The 21873-nt window shown below is 41.3% G+C and overlaps 1 protein-coding gene across 20 annotated transcripts in view; it reads left to right on the forward strand.

Annotated features, from left to right (window-relative positions):
• rapgef2b (Rap guanine nucleotide exchange factor 2b) overlaps window positions 1-21873 on the forward strand; it is a 151511-nt gene that overhangs the window by 50922 nt on the left and 78716 nt on the right. For 18 of the 20 annotated variants that reach the window (XM_033632782.2, XM_078169508.1, XM_033632789.2 and 15 more), the window contains exon 4: window positions 6466-6549. In XM_033632782.2, coding sequence (XP_033488673.2) covers window positions 6466-6549 — 84 coding nt within the window. Of the gene's footprint in view, window positions 1-6465; window positions 6550-16201; window positions 16264-18567; window positions 18820-21873 lie in introns of those variants that run through there. The other 2 variants (XM_078169519.1, XM_033632793.2) reach the window with 2 other exon arrangements.

Consider the following 21873-nt stretch of genomic DNA (forward strand, 5'->3'; position numbering starts at 1 on the left):
CATTATGTATGTAATGTAAAGTTTAGTAATTAACATGAAGTTATGTAGGTTAGGTTTGGCAAAAGAAATATGGTGACAATGTACATAAAGGCCCAGACACACCAAACCAACGTCAAAGAACTATTGGTGATGAACACTGACTGTTGCATTGCCTCACGTTGCCTGAGTCTCTGCCAAAAAGTTGCACTTGAACACGCCCCAAAGACTATAGCCAACGGCCAACAAACATGACAGTCGACAGATGTGTATATGGAAATATCTCTCCATACCAGCAGGCAGTGGTAGTCTGTATTTGTCATGTGATTGGTCAGCGTACTTGGGTTTTTTGTATTTCGGCGTCTCCGCACCGTGAAAAATAACCACTAAAAGCCTCTTAGCCAAAATCTTTAAAACTGGACATGCTCAAGCAGGAATATGATTCAAAGTCAGGGAGAAATAAACAACATCTGCAATCAAGATTTATTTTCCCGGATGTTAGCATGTAGCTACATGTAGCAGTGTTGGCTACGTAATGTAAACACTTACAGTAGCATGTCTGGACGAGATGGTTTTATGAAGACATCTGTCCGGAGTTAACATCATCTTGTAGCCAAGGAAGAAAAACTTTGGAAATAGTGTTCAGAATGGTCTAAAGGAATTACTTTTACATATATTTACCTCATTATTCGAAATTTCGACCACGTATAATATGAACATCTGACACTGTAACATTGAACAAAGCATAGTGGGTCTCCTGTAAAAAAAAAAAAAGAAGTCTAAGTTTAGGAGAGGAGGGAAATTTGAGATCGTTTCCCAAACAGAATGTCAGTGTTTGCAAAATCCCCAATCTGCTGGTGACAAAACCTTCCATTGTATTCAAACTGTGTAAAGCTTGTTTTTAGATTAAAAAAAACAAAAACAAATGTATTTTTAGGACAATTGGACGATTGCAACAGTGGTGTGAATGTTTTATTTTATAATGTCACAACAGCATTGTGGCATTGAGGGTCTCTTGAGAGTTTCATGGTGAAAACATCACAACAATAACACGTTGAAATGGGCATATTTTTAGTTGCTTGTTTATATTGGGCCTCTGAGTGTGCCTGTCAGACACTACTCTTGTTGTGAAACTGCTGTTATCCCACCATCATCATCAGTCCAAACACTGTGTACCCATTTACGAAAAGAGCATGAATAGTATCTATAAGAGACAAATGATTATATTATGTTAAAAGTCAAAAGTAAAGAAATGTAAGTGAATTTCTGAGTCTTTCCAACAATTTTGTTCACAGCAAGATGTGACTCAGCTTCACATTTTAAAAAGGGGGCATTTCACTCTTGAATTCAACTCTTGATTTTATAAAAAATTTGATCCACATTCCACAAAAGTCTTGATGTTATAATCAGCCGTCCCGCGTCATTTTACCCCTTTCCCCCGCCTCCATGGCTCCCGTATAACCCGCTTCCCCCGCTGCTAAAGGCTTCCCGAGGGGGTTTTGGTGGATGATGTTTAGCGTTTGACGATCGCTTTCAGTACGCGTGACCCAGTTCAGTCAAGCTGTCGTGGCGCATAAGAGTCTCCTATCTCCTACTTTTTTTGGTGTTGTATCTTCTCTTCCTCCTCCTCAGCCATGTGAGGTGCTCCCCTCGCTCCGAGCATCTGCGTGCCAGCAATTAATAATTGAGCATTTCATTCGTGTCATCTCTGATCGCGAGGAAGAGCCATAAAAGGATGGAAGGAGTCTGGAGGGAGGCGGGCGGAGATGATGAGAGGGAGAAGGAGAGTGGATGCCGGTGGAGGATTTTGCACTGTGTCAGTAGGGTGTGCTGTCTACAGCCTCATTAGTTCTGCAAGGAAAGTGTAGAGAGGAGGAAGGAGGAAGGAGGGGGAGACTTTGTTCTCAGTGATTAGAAAAAAAACTCAGTCAGCACAGTGACGTTGGGTGTGAATATATATGTGTCTGTGTGTGGGGGCGGGTTTATAATAAGTGCACCCATCCTTTACCTTTCTGTAAGCAAAAAGCACTCCCACCTTGCTGATGTCTGACTGGTCATTGATTTTGCTTTTCTTTCTCCTTTTGGTTTCAATTAGAAAGTCTCACTCAGACCAGGTGAGAACGTTCAGCAATGTTCACACGAGCCGCTGCCTTATTAACACCAGACCACCTCCAACTAAGGTCTGGTGTCAGCGTGATGAGCAGACGTTCTTGTTCTATAACGAGGTGACGATTTTAAGAGTCAGCAGGTAAACAGACAGATGGAGGCTTCACAGAGAGAAACAACCATTTGAATTTCCAGTCAAATTAATGCTGTGTATTCAGAGGAAAGATAATTACAGGTTTTCGCACCCTCAGGTGAAGCTTAACAGTAAAACCTGAACAGATGCAGAGTGATAATCATGCAGCAAATGTTTCTCGCTTTTTAAAAAAAAACTTTTCCAAATAATGTGATGACTGTTTCTCTACTGTTTTTTAAAAAAGCTTATTTCTCGCCTCATGGATGAGAAGTTTGACGGCACTCTCATGTCTGTACACTAAATAGCTTAGCATAGCATCACTGACCCTGCACCTTCAGTAAGCCTTTTGCTGTCTAACTGCAGTGGACCTGGGCTTTACCATCCCTGATGCCACCAAATTCAGTACGTGGAAGGAGTTGGCGGGAGCAACTCCCCAAGCATGTCAGGGCGCTCAATAGGTGGCAGTGGACCCAGCACACAGCTAACCCATTAGTCACAGAGATGCAGAGAACCTACTTCTCATAGCTTCCCAGAAGAAGCCACTGCACTTGACTTCAAAATAAGAGCCGCTGAACTAAGATGTCTCTCACGTGAAGAATTCATTACAACTGTAAAGGAGGGGGAACAGCTAGCTTGGCACTGTCTGCCTTCCAGCTCCTCTTAGGGCCCTGACACAAGCTGACGGTCGTCTATTGGTTGATGTCGGGCCGTTGGTTAGCATCTGTCAACCCTTGTATTTGCGGTGTGTCCTGCACCATTGGCACTTGTCGGCCCTTGTTGGCCATTGTTGGCTTTTTATCGGCTGATGTTGAATCAGCGTAGGACCTGGCAGTGAGAAGAACTCCTCTAATAGAAGTTTAGCTCAGTGCACGAGAAGAGAAACAGAAGTAAGAAAAGCAAATAAACAACTAGAGTCAAGAGGAAGTGAGATCCAAACAAACTTGTTACATTATGTTAGATTTTTTTTTAACAATTAAATTCTTTAGCAGTAACAGTTCGATTTGTTTGTGTTACTGTTCGCAAGGGTACGATTGATAGGGGAAAGGATCCACGATACGATATTATCACGATACTTAAGTCATGATTCTATATTATCACAGTTTTAGGTATGTTGCAATATGCTGAGCATTGTGACAATATATAGTGCAATATATTGCGATTTATTACCTTTTTTTAACTGTAAATTATGTCCCCAAAGAAAAACTTTGTCAACAAGTTTTCAGTCGGTTCACCTCACTTCAGCCATTTTTTGGAGCAGCAAAATGTATGTAGTGGACTGCCAGAGCAAGTGATTTTATTACTCTCGTAGTCTACCCAAAGTTGAATTTGTATTTGTCTTATTGATAATTTAAATGATACTAAAACTGATACTTGACGATACTGTATTGCCACACAAAAATATTGCGATACTATGCTATATCGATTTTTTTCCCACCACCCCTAACGAATAATATACGTTGTTCTTTCAACATCAGGTTGTGTTGTTAATGTGCTAACTGGCTAATTAGCATTTTAAATCATCTTCTTGTTTTGCTATTTAAATGACAAATACAGACTGCCGCCGCCTGCTGCTATGGAGACTTTTGTCGTCTCATGCAGGCACAGAACATATGTGCTTTTTTGCCATTGGCTGTAGTCTTTGAGTTGTGTTCATGTGCAACTGTTTGGTCGAGACACAGGCGACGCAACAGGCGACCTTTTTCGCCACGAGCTCTTTGATGTTGGTGTGGTGTGCCTGGACCATTAAGCTCACAGAAGACTGTATGGGACATGCAATAAAATAAAGCTTACTTAATTAGTCATGCATAGTTTATTTCACTGTTTAGTTAAGAAATGACAGATGTCACAATAAGTCAAACATTTAAACACTGAAATAATAAGTCATACACTCTAAGAAATTAATAATAACTTCTGCAGCGTAAGTTGAACTGAAATGGTTTGACAGCGGTTTTCATTTGACGTGCCTTTCTGTCCGCCACTGCCGAAACTTCATCGCTCATGTCAAATTCCCAGCACCAGAGACAGATAATATCAGTGTTACGTGTCATGAGGATACTTCCCTCTTTAGATTTCTACTTCCTCTTTACTGTCACAGGGCTGTAAGGTGACATGTTTGTTAATCCTCAACTATTTGTGTCTCAAATTAAAGTCACACATTGAATCCTGTTTTTAAACCCATGTGAAAATGAAAGCAGCAGCTCTCTCTGTGATGTTTGAACTGACCTGCATATGTTCTGTTTGTCCTCTGAGCCCTGTGGCTGGATGCATTTAAATGAAAGCAAGCATTAACTTTTTTATCCGCGTACATAGCATTTGTTTACATTCTCAGTAGGTTAACATACACGGCCTCTATGATAATCCTGCGTGTATTAACCATAGAAGATTCAGTGTATCTGCGCCTCATGAGATTATCTCTTTGCAATCCCTCTGATAGCCATAGAAGTCCTGAGATAAGTGAGATGAGCAAGAAAATGATACATTAAAAACTGTTATCCTTTAAAAATTACCATCATGCTTTATTAACACTGTCTGTTAATTTAATTCCTGAATTTCATATTTAGTGAGTTGTTTCTCTGAAGGCAACTCCCCGCCGCACAGTCTTTGATGTTCCTTAATAAGGCCTGTGGTTCACCAGTAATGCCACATAATACCTGGAAAAAAGTGTCTTTAACATAAATTAAACTGCCAAAATTGCTGCACAAGTGTGGTGGGAGCGTGTGTGTGTGTGTATGTGTGTGTGTTTGTTTACCAGTCATGTTGTAAGATCCTGACAGCCAACTACATCATCCAGAGGTCAGTCTGAGTTTACTTCGTCTGCGATGCCCAATTTCCTCGTCTGTGTGTCTCAGCAGGGCCATGGGCGTGGGAGGATGAGAGATGAATCCTCAGTTCATTCATAGTTCTCTGTCTCTCGAACGCTCTCTCTGTCTCATGTTTTCTGCTTTTTACTTTATCTTTTTTTTCAAAGCAGTGATCTGTATTTAGCTCAGTGAGCAGGCTGACATTGTTGATGCATTAAATCGCAGCACCTCAACGTCACCACGTAGGTCAAGAGATGAATAGTTTAATCGTTTGGTCCACAAAATGTTAGAACATATCACAATTTCTCAAAGCACAAGTTGATGCCCTTTATTTATGTGTCCAACAAACAAAAGACAAAAGATATTCAGATGACAGTCAGTAAGGACCAACAACGCCAGCACATAGTCACATTTGACAAACTTTAACCAGTGTCCTTTGGGCAGTTTTGCTTAAAGGGATAGTTTGGATCTTTTGAAGTTGGGTTGTACTAGTTACTTACCTGCAGTCAGTGTATTACCTACAGTGGATGGCAGTCTGCATGCCCCCAGTTTGGAGAAGTAGGCTGGAGTGCAACAGAGAAGCTAAGCAACACACTGCTGTGAAGGGGGGGCAGCAACACAACCTATTCTACCCCCCCTGGCCAGCGGTAGACCAGCAACTCCTGTGTTCAGCAAGCTAAAATTACTGGTTTTGTCACTGGGGTCTGGTGACTTCGATGAGAGCATAGAAGAGCATCTGAAGCCATTATCGGTTCCCTCCCTTTGGAACTGGCTGTCTGACAGAAAGGTAGAGCGCTGATAATATTCTCAATATAGCGTACACTTTAACTTAAACTTAAATACATTTCATGGTGTTGCCCTCGTCCACAGTGGTGCGTTACTTAGCTTCCATGTTAGCACTTCTGTGGATGATAAGTACCTCATACAACCACACTTCAAGCATCCAAACTGTCCCTTTAAGATTAATTAAAACAATTAATCAATTATCAAAACAGTTGATCAATTTCCTGCCAACTGACTAATTGTTTCAGGTCTAAAAGAGAGGACTTAAAATTTTTGCTTGCTTGGTGTTTTTCAGTGTGTAGCAGGGCCTACACACGTGAAGAGTTTGTTTCCAATATACTATACAGCAAGTTCAAGAATATAATACCTGGCGTTGAAAATGTAATAACGTGAAAATGAAGACAAAGTAGTCCATAACAGTATTATGATATTGTTACATGACTAACTTACAATCTTTTACCTGTGCAAGATTTATTTTTGACATTTAATATACTTGTGAAAAAGTAGATATTGCTTTAAAACTGGAGAATTTCCGTTAATATATAGGCCTATATTTTGACAATTTTACACAGTGTCTTACCCTATTCACCTCAGAGTTATAATGTTTGGTCCATCCGTTGCGTTCTGTGATAATTTGTGCTCATTGTCTCTCTTTCTGTCTTGCAGTCCTGACGACATCGGAAGCTGCTGGTACATCCTGTTGTCCGGCTCCGTCTTCATCAAGGAGTCCATGTTCCTGCCCAGAAGCAGGTAAGATCACCGGCCATTTTAGATCAGGTGCCATTTTTAAGGCTTGACTTTGGCACCAACATCCAAGCAGCTTTCTCCCTTCAAAGCCTATTTAGAGCAGCCACACAGGGAGATAAAAAACTAATCCTGGACTGGCCAGAGAGAGACAATTTTAATTTAAACTATCTTGAAAAAGTTTGTTTCCCCTTCTTATCAACTTGCTCTTATCCAGATGAGTAAAGAGGGGTGATGCCTTTTACCCAAATTGGCTTTTTAAACACTATTTGCAGGAGTAAAGGTTACAAAGGAGACATCTGCTTGTTGTTAAATTCTCAAAAGGAGATGTATAAATCAGATAATTGCTTTTTCTACCACAAAAAAAAAAAAAGATTTTATTTATGTTGTCACAGAGGAAAATCACTCTGGAGAAAGAGGCCGCTACAACTTTTGTTTCAGTTTCTTCCAACCACAGAACAAACTATTAATGTGTTGATCTCAAATATTGGGTCACAAATTGGTACACAAGATTTAAATTTGCACTACTTGCTGGTTTAATCCAGAAAAACCCTGATATTCCAGTGCCTCCCATACACAATGTGTAGCTGCTCCTCTCAGCTCAGAGAATGTTGCAGGGCTGGTGTCTTGCACTTTATTGCAAGGCACCAGAAATGGCTTCAGCACATTTCCTGCAATTCTGGAGAAACAAAGCATTCATAGTGCCTCTCCTGCATAAATGCTCTGTGTGGCTCCCCAAGGAAAAGTCCTGAACAAGAGGAGATGAAGAAAGACGGCATCAAATGTGCACCGACGATACCAAAAGATGCGTGAAATTCTTTTAAAAGACAAAATAAAGTCTTTCTGAAAAATATTACAAGAGAAAAATAGCCACGCATAAACCCACATACCTGCAACTGTAGAGAAGCAAAGCATGCACAGTGGATCTGTCTTGCACAAATACTCTCTGTGCATGTGTAACACTATAAACACTCACTAAGGTCCTGACAGAACAATAAAGCATTGCAGATGACTCTGCAGACCTACAACACACATCTCAGATATCTTTCCCAATGAGCAGATTTATGTATGGAAATAAAAGAGACTTCAGTTCCAAGATGTAAATATATCACTTCATTCAACTTAAACAGAGAAAGTAAACCTGGCAACCTCCCCAGGAAGAAGTAAAGCAACACCCCCAGTTGTTAAACTAATATAAACACTACACTACAACTTCCTGTTAAACCAGAAAATAATTTTCCTTCAAGTGTTTAAAGTCTACATCAGGACATATTCTCTGCATTTACAAGCACTTGAGGAAGAGTTAGAAATATTAAAAATATAACAACAGAAGTGTCGACCTCAAAATGATTTTTACAGGAATTGTCAAAACTTTACGTTCCATTATTTAACAAACATAAGCGGTACATAAACATTGAATATGTGGTCTATAACACACCATATCAAGTTGTAAGAAGAGATAAGTTTCTTCCTGTGGGCACCCTCAAGTCGATGCTGGTGTATAAACAGATAATCTGGCTCACAGGATGTGGATTCTGAGATAGGCAGCCAAAAACACGCTTTATACCCAGACGTTACCACGCTCACTGTGTGTTACAGTTTTCAAATCCTTGTCGTGACATGAAACTAGTCTCACATAGCCAGACCTATCTCCACACTTCGTTTTAGCGCTGTGAGTGAAACAACAATTTCCGAGCTAGCAATGTACACGCTAAAATTACTTAAGAAAATTTAGTAGCCATGCACACACTAATGTGTCCTGGGCCACAGTGAAGGACGGCCTACTCAGCTGACATCCTTGGTTGCCCAACTCCCCGCCGGGTAGGCAAACTTTCTGTTGCTGCTGAAGCGCAGTGCTGAAGGCACAATCAAACGACTTTTAATGTTTTATGTGGTGATTTGTGGGGATTTTCTTTTTAATGCCAGCACATGCCTTTCCACCAAAACAAGTTCCCTCCTGACACCATTTTCGAAGACCACCATTGCTGCATCTTGGGTTTAGCGCCACCTAAGATGATTGTGATTGCTTTAAAGAAATACAAACAACTAAGAGTGTTTTTTTTCCTCTTAGCTCAAAATTTTGATAGGTTCAGCCAGACCTTTCTCTACCTCCGCACAGCACCAGATAGATCTGGCTTTGCAAGACAGATAATCAACAATATAGTAAAGTTATAATCAGGGTTGTAATAATATAAAACAGGGGTGTCAAACATATGGTCCGTGGGCAAGAATGGCCGGCCAAAGGGTCTAATCTGGCCCAATAGATGACTGGGCTAAGAGGTGTAAGGTTTCAGGATATAGTTCTCTGAAAAAAGCACTACTTATAGATATTAAACATTGTGCAAAATATTGTCAATCGGCAGCTTCAGTACAAAAGAATCTGCATCAGAATTCTATCTTAAAACAATACATGTGGAACCCTATTGCTAAAAAATGGAAATGACGGAGAAATGCACATGTTAAGACTAAGAAGTAGACTGAATGTGGTAAAACTGAGACATATTATTGAAATTTCACTTGTTTTGTTGTTTAAGACATTTCAGGTTGTTCATCTGTTTTATAAATGGATGAATATTTACAGAATGTACTATTACCTGTTAACACGTAAAGAAAAGGAGAAATTTGGAGCCATTGTTATTTATAAGTTATTTTGCGATGGTCTTATTGGTCCAACCCCCTTGAGGTCAAGTTTGTCTGTGTGTGGCCCATTATCTAAAATGAGTTTGACACCCGTGACATAAAATATGTCTTCATATTAGAAATTTTTATATAAGCTAAAATTTACAAATACTGTGCATTAATTAACACTTAAAATGTAATTTTAACAGCCTACAACTACATTACGTAAGGGATAATGTACAGTGAGAGGATCATCATTGCAAAATTAACCCAGACAGGGGGTGATGCAGGATCTCAACATGAAGTGGAGGGGTCTCAAATCACCTTGAAAGGGCTAATTTTGCAATAATTGTCCACTCACTGTACATTATCCCGCTTATTACGCAGCTACTTACTAAAGAAATCAATATTTTGACACAAAAAGTTGATTTAAAAATGATCTTATTGCTCCTCTAAGCATCTATGATCAGAACTGCGACCATAGTAATGTTCTTTTCTTCAGTAACAGCACACCTTAGAATGCTGTAATTTACTAATCTCAATTGAGAATTTAACAAAGCTGTGTCATAAAGTATGTTAGAAACCATTCATTAAATCTGTGTTCTTATAAATGCTAAATAATGAATTAATGATGTCCAAACTGAGTAGCGACCAGCTACTTTGATTTAGGTTTCAGCAACATTGAAGGGAAAATCTAATCTTATTTAGTTTTGGTTAAAAAAGGTGTTTGAAGATACTCTAAACATCTCCGCGATTTACAAATATTTCCACCAGCCCTTTTTCTGATGATGTGGGTTGTACAAAGAAACAATGAGTTGAGTATATGAAGATAGAGGAGTGGTAGAGAGTGTGTTTGTGACCAGAGCCCACCCCCATGATGGATAATAATTATCTACAACACCCTCAGAGGACTTAACATTCATGTTCCCCTCTCCAGCTCTCAGCCATCCGCTCACAGCAGCGATCACCACCTCTGAAGCCAAGACCCAAATGTTAAAAAGCTGCGATTTCACAAGTGGATCTGTTACATGAACCATCTCTGTGGGCGTCTTGAAAACAATGATCTTTTTCATCCATTAGGCTTGCGTAACACACACCTACGGCCACTCGGAGCACTCTGGGCCCCGTCACTTTAGCCCGCGGAGCAGAGCTGTCCCGGCAGCACTGCGGGGGTCGGCTGCGGTCATTCTATGGATTCACATGAACGTGGGAGGCATTTGAAACGGAAGACTCGATCGGAAATGTGCCACAAAAGCTGCTCCCCTCTTAAATATAACCTTTTCAGTTTTGCCAAGGTGAAAATGCGTATGTGGGATGCCGGAGGGGGATTTGCAGGTATTGGCAGATTAAAGTTAATGCTCGACTGCAGTCGCTGGGGAAGAGAGGGCTCTGAAAATGTTTACTAAGCATATGTTGCAAGGAAGCCTGTGCAGGGGTCCACTCTGCTGCATGAGACTGTATATAGTTGATAATTAGCTCACTTTTGTCTAGATGTCATCTGCATTGCACAAGACTGTTGTTTCTGTCATCTGCACATTGAGCGCTTGAATCACAGGATCAAGCGGAAGATTTGTCTTGGGAACATAATGTTAAGCAGCATAGCAACAGCGAGATCAACAAAGTGGAGGCTGACACTAAAGGCACAGAAACAACAGGACCTCTGCGTGCACTACAGACATGCATGCATCAGTCTATTTAACCTCCATTAGTATAAATGCACTCAAACTTACACACCTTTGGAAACTATCCTCACCAGAAAAAATGACAGCACTGGTTGTTTTTGACAAGAAGTTTGACATTTTCTTGACAAGCGACCTCTCGTGATTGTGTGAATATCGACCGTCATCTCTCTGAAGCGAAAGTGGACGTAACATGATGTCGTTAGAGCACCACAAAACCTCTCAGGGAGGATGTCGGGTGTGTGGCTGGGCATAAAACTTTGCATCCTGTATCCCACAAAACATTTAATGCAGGATTCTTTTAATCACGACTGTGTTATTCCCATAACCTAAACCAACGTAACCACAGAGGAGTGTGTCAACAACAAACAGCTCGCACGTATAAAGCCCCATTATAATACACAATGACTCTCAGAGTACTATCAGGAAAAAAACATTAAGCAGGGCTCGATGATGATATGACCTGATAAGTCCGCAGCACGATGAATTAACACATTTACATGTATAAAGATAAAGACAGAGCACTCCAGCACTCTATTATAGTCTTAGCCTCTGCCACAGCCCTTGTATGGCTGCCACATTAAAAACATCATTCTTGGGGGGAAATGAAGCGAGGCCCATTTCCCTGGTGACAAGAAGACGTTTTTGAAATGACACATTCAAAATGACACATTCTGGTTCAGGTTTTCAAGGACGCTTCGGTCATGAAACTCACTCAACCCTTGAAATAATAAAAAAGTGTACATATTCAAATCAAGAAGGAATAGGAAATTAATAACCAGTTTTTTCACTGCAGTGGTTATGACTTTTCCCCCAGTAACAGTGACAGAGAAAAGTTTTTAACAAAGTGGTACGATACTATCTAAGGCCCTTTTTACACCTGTATTAACACGCATCAGGTCAGATCAAAAGGGCAGCTCTATGTAAAGGTGTTAACACATCCAATGCATCGTCAGTGTGTCTTGAGATCTGATCAGTCCCTCCAGGATTTCATTTTTCTCAGCCAATTCCTGTGGCCTTGCAATTTTGTCCAATCACTGCAACTTAACCTCAAATTTTACCATTTAGAACAGATAAATCTCATTTTATTATAAAGCTGAGCACAGTGTATTGATACATTCAGCCCCTCTCTCTCTTTGTTTATCATGAGACTGCTTCTGCGTCAGTGTCGGGCCGTTTCGACGTTTGTGTGAGATTAACAGCTCAGTGTTGAATGTTAACCACCGCTGTGGGGCTTCTGCCCAATCAGCACACTATGACGAGTAATGATAAGATCATGTTGTGTTGTGTTAGCTTCTGCTAACGAGGAAGAGAGAGCAGGAGGAGAGCCTCACAAATAGATTCTAATTCTGTGGAAAACATTCAAGACAGCATCACAACTATTTTTGCAGCTTTCACTTGCCCCCACAAAACAAAAAAACAAAAATACAGCTATAGACATTGCAACATTCATGGCATTGTTTAGAAAAACTGCTGTGAAACCAGGCATTTCAGGCCACAACAATCCCAAAAGCAGCCTGCAAAATCCCAGAGGGACTGTCTGACCACTCAAACCACATTGAGAGGTGGTCTGAGTCACATTCTTTCAGCACTGTTTACACTAATGTGTCCTGGGCCACATTGAAGGAGCACCTACTCAGCTGACCTCCTTGGTTATCCAACTCCCCACCGGGTAGGCAAACTTTCTGTTGCTGCTGAAGCGCAGTGCTGCAGGACTGTGTCTGGAGCCACTCTCCTCTTCTGCAGTGTGTCCTGGTAAGCATGAGATAACACAGCAGCAGCTGTTAAACGGTCCCAACAAACTCACACTGACACTGGAACGGCTCAACTCTGTTGCTCAACCTGTTAATAAGTATAAAGGTACATAAGCAATGTGATGCTAACAGGTAGCCCTGTTATTGTGTGTGTGCGGGAGACTCTCACCAGCTGTCTTCGGCATGTGGCTCACACTCCTGCAGCACATTTCCTCTAGCGGCAGGGATGTGAAGGGACTGCAGGGTGCCACTGCACAACCTCCTGCAGTCTGTCCCTTTGAGGCAAACTAATGAACTAGAGCTTAAGTGTGCATAGAGCACGTCAAACCTCCAGCCAGTTAAAAACAACAACACATTTTGTCTTTGCAAAGGGAAATCATGTATATGTTTATTTGCATATAGAGCAAGGAAATAAGATAAGATCACAAGTGGTCACTGGAGACGCATGTGGAGACCCAGTCTAATACCTGGTGTGTACAGACAGACTTAGAGCTGACCACCAGTGATCTGATCATCCGACGCATGTTAATACCAGGTGGAAGCAGGCTCTTACTGTAAGCCATCTGACGTCACAGGAGGATGCGTAACTGTCACACTTCCTGCTTCAGCAGTGTGTCAGTGTTTTCACAGAAGTGACGTTTGAATATGTGGTTGTGTACGTGATAAGGCATTTCCTCATTAGCAACCTGTGAAAGCCGAAACTATTGTATCATTTCCAAACTATCAGACATAACTTTCAGGTTCTTCCTTCATACCTGGAATTTTTTCTGTCATTAATGGGTTTTTTTAATGGCCATAGCTGCAAAGGGAAAAAAATGGCGAGGGCAAAATGGCTGGGAGGGGAAATTGGTTGTGACATGAGGAACTGAATGAAGTCCAGCGGGACTTCCTGAAGCTTTTAAAGATGTGGTGGAATTGGGTTTCAGACAGGCCCTACCCAGAAATGGCTGCTCCTATCTACTCTGGCAGCAAAGTTGAGAACCTGATACGCTTCCATCATTCACTCAGTGCTCCTCTCTCTGTGCTCCCCCCTCCCTTCTCTGGCCGCTGTAGTGAGATGTGATCCACAGGGAGAGCAGTGACTCAGTCATTAAGTGAAGAAGCCAGAGCTCTGTGCTTTATTTAATCCAGAGGCCAGCATGAAATCAAATACAACCCAAATAAATAAATATTAGTAAGCGGGTGACACAGATTTAGAACATGTAGAAACACGTGCTGTGTAAAACATGTCATTAAAGGAAATCAGGTCAGGGTCAGGAAACATGTTGATGGTTTTTGTCAGATTAGGCCGTCACAGCGTTGTGATTCATTTTGGCTGTGATCTGACAGACTGCACGTTGGACTCGGACCAATCACAGCCCGCCATCTTTCATGACATACACCAGGAAAGCATCATAGACCGGTTTGACTGTTCCACCAACAACAAATGTTTGTCTGTGTAATAACAGTTTATGAATTAAGATGAATCTGGAATCATTCATATCTATGAATGTGGGCTCTGTCTTCTGTCACTGGGTAGGAAAAAGGAAACAGGATGAGTGTGCAGAGGGTGACACAATGGGCTGCATGTATTATTGATTGATTTGGTTTTCTTCTGATTTCATAAAATGAAAGCAGATATCATTGTTTCTTTGCTTTACCATGTTTCACAGTTGAAAGAGCAGCTTTTACTCCCATTGGTCTGCGTCACAAAATGTGTTGTAGAAGCTGGAACAGAATATGTTAGACATGGCGGTCTTTTAGACGTTTGATGCGCTGGTCGTCTTCCACTATAACACATTGCACAGGATAAAAACAAGTAATTGTTGCACCTGGTGTTCATTTTCTTTCCAGATGTCTAACATCTGTCGCCTGGGCTATTATCAGGCTGATATTGTGTAGTCTGATCTTAGTGTTATCTGTTAAGCTTGTGTAGGAGAAGTGCGACTTTCTTGATATTTTATTGAGGTTTTTTTTTTTATTCATTCATATATTTTTATTCAAAAATACAGAAGAAAATCCAACAGAACACTAATAGTCAAGTGGACAATGTGCATCGGTCTAACCCAGTGGTTCTCAAGTGGTGTGCCGTGATGCCAACCCAGGTGTGCCGTGGGATTTTGTGATCATGGGAATATTCAACTGGCCCTAGAATATATTAGTATATTGTGCACACCTATTTCCTAATAAAGAGGCAAACTCTAGCTAAAAAATGTGATATAATTCAATTAGATTTAAAAAAATCACGAGGAACCTATTTGTCGCCATTGGCGCGTGGGAATTATAAGTGTGTGACATCTAAAGCCCTGTTTAGCAGCCAGTGTGAAGGATGATATCATTTAAAAGGAGAAAGCCATGAGTGGGACAGTGGATTGCTTTATTGTACGGAGCAATTTTACTACATTTCTGTAGTATTATGTCGTGATAACACACATTGTGGAAGCTGTTGTGCACAAATATAAATAGAGGTGTGCCTTGAGATTTTTTTGCTTGCCCTTTGGTGTGCCTTGGGCACAAAAAGTTTGAAAACCACTAACTAAAACAAAGGAATACTTGGCACATGTATTTCCAAACAGGTGCGTAGGAGAGGGACGTGAAGAATTAAACTTGTGGAAAAGACTCCCGCACACTGTATGTATTGCAAAAACAGTTATTTTTATGCTGTAACGTTTCGGTAACTAGACCTTCATCAGGCAAAACCACTAACCACAAACTTAACAGTACCACATTTTAAATTTGTTTGTGTCGCAGAAGTGTGATTTTTGTGGTATATGACAGCTTTTTCGTTGTTGGGGTTGAATTTTCCTACATTTAAGTTGAAAATGTATGAGTTCGGACTTATTTATAAAATTAATGTTTCTAAAATAAGATGTGTTGATGCTGCAGCTCTGTTTTCTGCAACTCTGCAACACTTTTTAAGCAATAGACAGAACCAGAATTTGGCAAAACATGTAAATAATAATAAGTAAGTAAAATTTATTTATATCGTGCTTTTTGCAGACATGGGTCACAAAGTGCTTCACAAGGGCACTATACAACAAGAAAGAAATCATAAGGACTGTGTGAGCCACGTCGTGAAAAGTGCACAACTAGCAAAACTATTTGCACGTGCACAAGAGAAAGAGAAAATGAAAACACTAATAAATAAGAGTTCATTCTTAACAGCAATGCACAGCTCTGGTACATACATGTTACGCCTGTCTAAAGCTTGTAACTGTCTTAATCAGCATTTTTTTCTCCCCAAAACAACAACATTTACTTGTCTCAGTTTACAATAGTGTAATAAACATGTCGAAATATTTTTAGTAATATTTTTAGTTACTGAAACTGTTACTAAATATATTTCGACCACAATAGTGTAATAAACACGTCGAAATATTTTTAGTAACAGTTTCAGTAACATCCCACTGTGTGGAAGTCATAACTTCCACCTTGATGTACACTTCATTAACCCCGGACTGGTTTTACTTCCCCTCCTCCTCCTCGCCGCTGCCTGCATTCATCACCACTATCAGTTGAGTGCTGTCAGGACTTCACCTCCGGTCATTTGCTGAACAGTTTCCTGATTATCAGCTGCATATTGGCGAACCAAAACCACCAGTCTTAACTGAATTAGCACATATCAGCCGCTGCGGTTCAAGCTAGCAGAGGAATGTCAGCCTTGTTTGTTTAAACTGCAGGAAGAAAAGGTCAGTAAAGCATCAAATCATTTCTAGACAGCCGGCAGCAGCTCAGACAGACTCATCTGTGACTGTAAATGACAAACTGATCTGATGAAAATTCATTCTGTTATTGCACAAACACAGATCTGACTCATCTCTTTTCAGGATTGTCATATATTGTATGTTCTGTGGAAGCAGAGGGTGATAAGCTTGAAAGTTGATATTTACTCCTCACATAGATAAAGAGAACTATAACTGCAAACTTAATGTTATCGCTGCCTGGTTAATGTGGTCTCTCGTGCAGTGTTGAAACATGTCCACAATTATGTAACATTTCAAAAGTGATTGTGCAAGTGACAAGAAATATTTTCCTCTTTTTAGAGAAAAGCATTTTAAAATAACTTTTCTGGTTTGTTGCCAACAGTGACTCACATGAGCGCTGGTACCAGAGTAATAAGGCTGCTGACTATAGCCTGTTCTGGCTACACTGTAAAAATTATTAGATTGCTTCAACCTAAAATTATGAGGCTCCTTTAAATGTGGAATTGAACTGAACTAGTGCTGAAAAGTTCAGTTTGTTTATGAGCTGTTCTGATGTAAAACTACAGAGGTAATATCATTTAAAGGGGCACTCCACTGACTTATACACAGCCTGTGAAAGCGGTTGTATATATCTTCTGTGGCTCCAAAGCTGTTCTGTCTGATAAAGTCATCGGGGTTATCTTAGCTTTGGTTTGGAGTCTTTAAATATTTGATAGACAGCATGTGATATAAATTAGAGTTTGAAAGATATAGGTATTTCAGTTTAATGAAAAGACCCTAAGTTGCATTGTGGGCGTTGTAGGATCCAGCATTTTTGTATCTTGCCTCATATTGCTAAGTAACTGGCAGGATATCTCAAGCCCCTTTTACACTGCCTGTTCAAGGTGGAAATGGCACGCTGTTATTCCACCACACCATTCTTCATAAAAGGTACGATTGCAGAATGGGGAGAGGAAGTTGTCTGCGTCTGCGCCAAATCGACAGCCATGATAAAGGGACAGGACGGGTGTGATGTTTTGATGATGTGGTATGTGTGCAACCTATCACAGGGAGATTTAAAAAGCAGCAGTTAGCAGCTAACTCAAAGAACACGAACACCAACTGAGAATGTCCGCAAATTCAGAAGACACGGAGGACCAGATCGACTGCCATATAAAAGGGGAAGTAATTGATTGTTATTGGCATGTTTTGCTGTTGCTTCTGTTTAGAAAGCGCTGCTGGCACATATGTTATATGTCACAATAGAGGCCAGAGCTGTTGTGTTTCACGTCAACGCCTGTCATGCCTCTTTTGCTTCCAGGATGCCGGCATGCAATCTGAAAGCACATACTGAGGAGGTATGATGCTGCCATTTTTTGGTTCTATGTAAAAAAGCAAAGGCGGCATAATGAAGGTACTTTGTAGCAGCCCTGTAAATATGGCTTCAGTCTCTGCTGCAACTGTTTTGTCCCCATGTCCTTCGACTTTGTAGGTTAGGAAAACAAGTGAGACAAACTAAAAGAATTACGTTCATTCAACAACTCCTCTGTTAGGGTTTGGTAATGACAAGACTTGCTAGTTGCCAATTATTTTTATTTTTTTCACCAGTAAAGCAGTTTAAAGTCTAATCCTTCATCCGTCACGCTGCCTACTCATTAAATTTTGAGCTGTGTTGTTTGCTTGCACATTCAAACTCAATGCTGAACTAGAAGTATGAACTCTGGTTGAAGTTATGAAGTATGGAGAAGTGGCTAAAGTAGGAACAAACTAGGGCTAGATGTTATCAAAAATTGAACTTGCAACACTCAAAAAACAAACAAACAAAAAAAACAACAACGTATTCTTCGTCATGTTTTTAATTTGAATCTGAATTTGTGACTGATGTGAGTTGCATGTGTGAAAAAACACCCATAACAAGATTCTATCATTTCATAAAAGTAGAGAAAAAGAAGCTTATGAAGCCTTTTAACTAAAATATTCTGCATGCTGGGAAGTAAGAACAGTAAGCCGTACATTTAGGCTATTGAAGTTTGAGTTACAGTCTAAATTTCAGGTGACTCAAAACTAATAAACTTTTTTTAGATTCTACAGAAGTCGTGAGAAAAGATGTTCATGAGTAACCTCTACCGAAAGGGGAGGACAGGCGCTGTCCACGCCTAACCACCCCTCCATAATACGCACACACACACACACACACACCCTACCCTCTCACTCACTTGTTTCTTTCTGTAGCAGGAAGTGAGTCGCACGCTGGAATGCTGGCTGTAGTCAACGAAACACATTACACATAGAGAGAGGGAGGCAGAGAGAGAAAGGGGGCAGAGCCATTGGGCAGAGGCTGATCCACACACACACTCTTTGAGAGCCACACACTCCCATTCTCACACAGCAACACTCGGGTGTGCGCAGGACGATATGCCGCAGTCACACCAAAGTCTCGGGACTTGGAACATGCCTGTCGGACCGACTGTGGACTAACAGCGGGGGGATATTTTAGACGGAGGGACCCTCTTATTTTATCAGGTGGCGGTGTCACTCTGGGAGCAGTTTGGAGAGTTGGGGGTGAGTGTCCACGCTACAGCAGCACTTAACTCCTGCATGAGGCTCACTACAGCTCCGCCAGGAAACTCCTCTGTTTTTGGTTGTAATTTAAAAATCTGACTCGTCTCCGGAGCCGGGAGCTGGTTGCAGTAAAACCTTCAAGTCTGGAATGTGAAACACGACTTTGATGTTATTTTGGATCTGTCAGTGTGCAGTGTGTGCTGCCAGTAAAAGGGGCGTGTGTTCTTCATGTTTGGAGGGGGGGCTTTTGGCAACCTTGAAACCAAAACAAAGATGGAGCTCCTGCTGTGGGGGAGAATGTGTTAGAAATGGTTTATAGATGCAGCTGTGATTGATTGATACGTCTCGGAAAAGTTTTGAGCGGCTCGCCTAGTTGCTCGCTACTTCTCTATGAAACTCTTCTTCAGTGCCCTTTTCTCTTTGCCATTATGATGTCGGTGGAGTTGTATTTTGGGAAGCTAAAGTCAAGAGTCACTCGCACATTCTTGGCATCAGTGTCAGGTTCTATTTCAGAAGTGGCAGGGTTAAGGTTTGGGGTATGTGTGCGGCGCAGCCACACCGTTACTCAGAGGAATTCTGTTTATGTTTGCAGTGTGAGAGGAGGTTGGACGGTCAGCTGCAGCTCAGAGGGGATGCTGGTAAACCCTTCAAGCCTGGATGCTGTTTTCATTGACAGTCACTTCCTCCTCTGAGCTGGGTCTAAAGTCTTGCATAACCAGAGTTTAATCTTTGTCCTTCTTAAGGGTCTGGTGGGTTAAAAAAGCCGGTGTGCCCTCTCACCACTTACTCAGTTAAACGGATTAACAGAGTGAGGAGCCCCCCCCCACCCCTGCTTTCCAACCTCCTCCTCCAGCTCAGACCAGGGGTGCAGATTAGCGATTGCGCTGGTTCAGTCAGACGGCAGAATGTATCTGAGGCTTTGGCGGTGGGCTGCCGGGCTCGCAGAGTGAAAGGCTGGTGATGCATGGGGAATGACATTCCAGACGCCCAAGCTTGTTGTATAACGGGAGGGGAATGGGAGGCCACTGAGGCAGGGGAGATGTCAGTCAGTCAACTGAGAGAGGGCTTCAGGGTTTAATTTGAAAATGAGACACTGGCCGCCTGTCTGAAACCAGCTCACACAAAGAGTGTGATGGCAGCATGTTTGGGAGCATATTAAAGTCCACTAGTAGAGTTTATGTTTATGGGATCTTGTCAATTACCTGCAAGCGCTTGCATTTGCATTTGATTTGCCAAAACCTGTATGACAGGTGCCGTGCAAATAAACCTTGACTGATTAAAAGTAGGCAGCAAACTGAATTTTAATGACAACACCAAGTCGAGCTTTAAAACGCAGACAGAAAATTTTTGTCTGTGTTTTTTAAGCCTTTCATTAAATCTGAGCTCTCATGGAGTTGACATACATACATTGAGCAATCTTAAAGCAACAGGTGCTACACCAAGCCAGGTGCATTGTCATCTAAATCACCCTTCACGGGAAAAGTTTCCTCTTTTACCTTTGAGATGAAGGTTTAAATTGTGTTTCTGTCCTGTGGCATGGGAACCATTTCCATGTTTTGACCTTGGAGCGTTGACGTCACCGGGCAAGGTGGCACTATATTCATTACATGTGGGTTTTATTTCCTTGAACAACAAACTTTGGCTGACGTAAGGCATCCATGTCTGTTTGGGTTTGAAGGTCCAGTGTGTAGCATTTAGGGGGATATGTTGGCAGAAAGGGAATATAGTATATAAAGTATACTTTCTTAATTGTATGATCACCTGACAATAAGTGTTGTTGTGCATTTGTTACCTTAGAATGAGCTGTTTATCCCTACGTAGGGAGAAGGTCTTTGTCCACAGGGTCCACCATGTTTCTACAGTAGCTCAGAACGGACAAACCAAGCACTGGCTTGAGAGAGGACCATTTTTGCGTCAGCCACTATAGTTAGCAGCCCCTTCGTAATAAGCCGAACAGCATTTTTAATGTGAAACGGCTTCATTCAGTGTTTTTACCGGTTTAGATCACCTTTTCCGTTTGTTTTGGAGAGGAGGAGACCACTGCTGATAATTTGGCTCCTGGTTAAAACCACCTGAAAGTCTCAAGTTACGCAACTTGTCTGCAACCAGCCAAACAACATTGGAAAAACCCTGCTTTTTAACATGAAGCTGCTTTATTCGATGTTATCACTGGTTTTATTCATTTGATCTTTTTGTTTTGGAGAGAAAGAGACCTCTGCGGATCGTTCGGCTCCCGGTTAAAACCTCCTGAACAATGAACACTGAAGGAATTCTAACCAGGAGTTCACACTTGGCGTACAGTTTCCTCTGGTTGCAGTCTGCCATCCTTGCAGCCAGACACCAATCAGTCCCACACACTGTTCCTTTAAGGCACTTCCATATTATAGAGTGCCAATTTAAATACATTAAGATTTCAGAAAAATCCCAGTTTCCCAGTTATAATTACAACTTGAAAGTCAGACACTGCTCCTTAAGGCAACTTAGATATGATATGAATGTGGTATGTCACATTGTTTAAAATTTGTGGCTTGTTTCTTTTTTGATGAGTGTATTTGTGGGGTTGTCTGTCTGTATGTGCTGCGTCTTTATGTATTTATGTACCGCATGTTGTCTGATGTATTTTTCATGGCTTCTGCAGGGTGAGTCCCCTTGAAGACACAATAAAGTGAAGTGAGGTGAAGATAACACTTTTTCAGCATTGGCATATAAAATTGTGCAGTTGGACGCAGCACACGTAACAGCGTTCTGGTGTGGAAAGTGTGACACAGATAATCTTTGCTCAGCGCTGTGCTCAGTTATAAATGAGTTACATACCTGTTCAACCATCTGGCTTGTTTCCTATCCGTCTCTTATCTGGTTGTGTCAGCCAGCACACACTGTAGTTCCCAGGGAAGAAAGCACAAACCTTGCATCAACCTGCGCACCCAAATTCCTCGGAGCTCAATTATTAATGGCAAATAGATTGTGCACACACTTCGGCATCATTAGTAGCACTAATAAAAAACTAAATATTTGTGTGGGTCAAACTTGTGACGGTGGTGATTGCTGCAGAGA

Source organism: Epinephelus lanceolatus, chromosome 7 (genome assembly GCF_041903045.1).
Source record: "Epinephelus lanceolatus isolate andai-2023 chromosome 7, ASM4190304v1, whole genome shotgun sequence".
NCBI lineage: Eukaryota > Metazoa > Chordata > Actinopteri > Perciformes > Serranidae > Epinephelus > Epinephelus lanceolatus.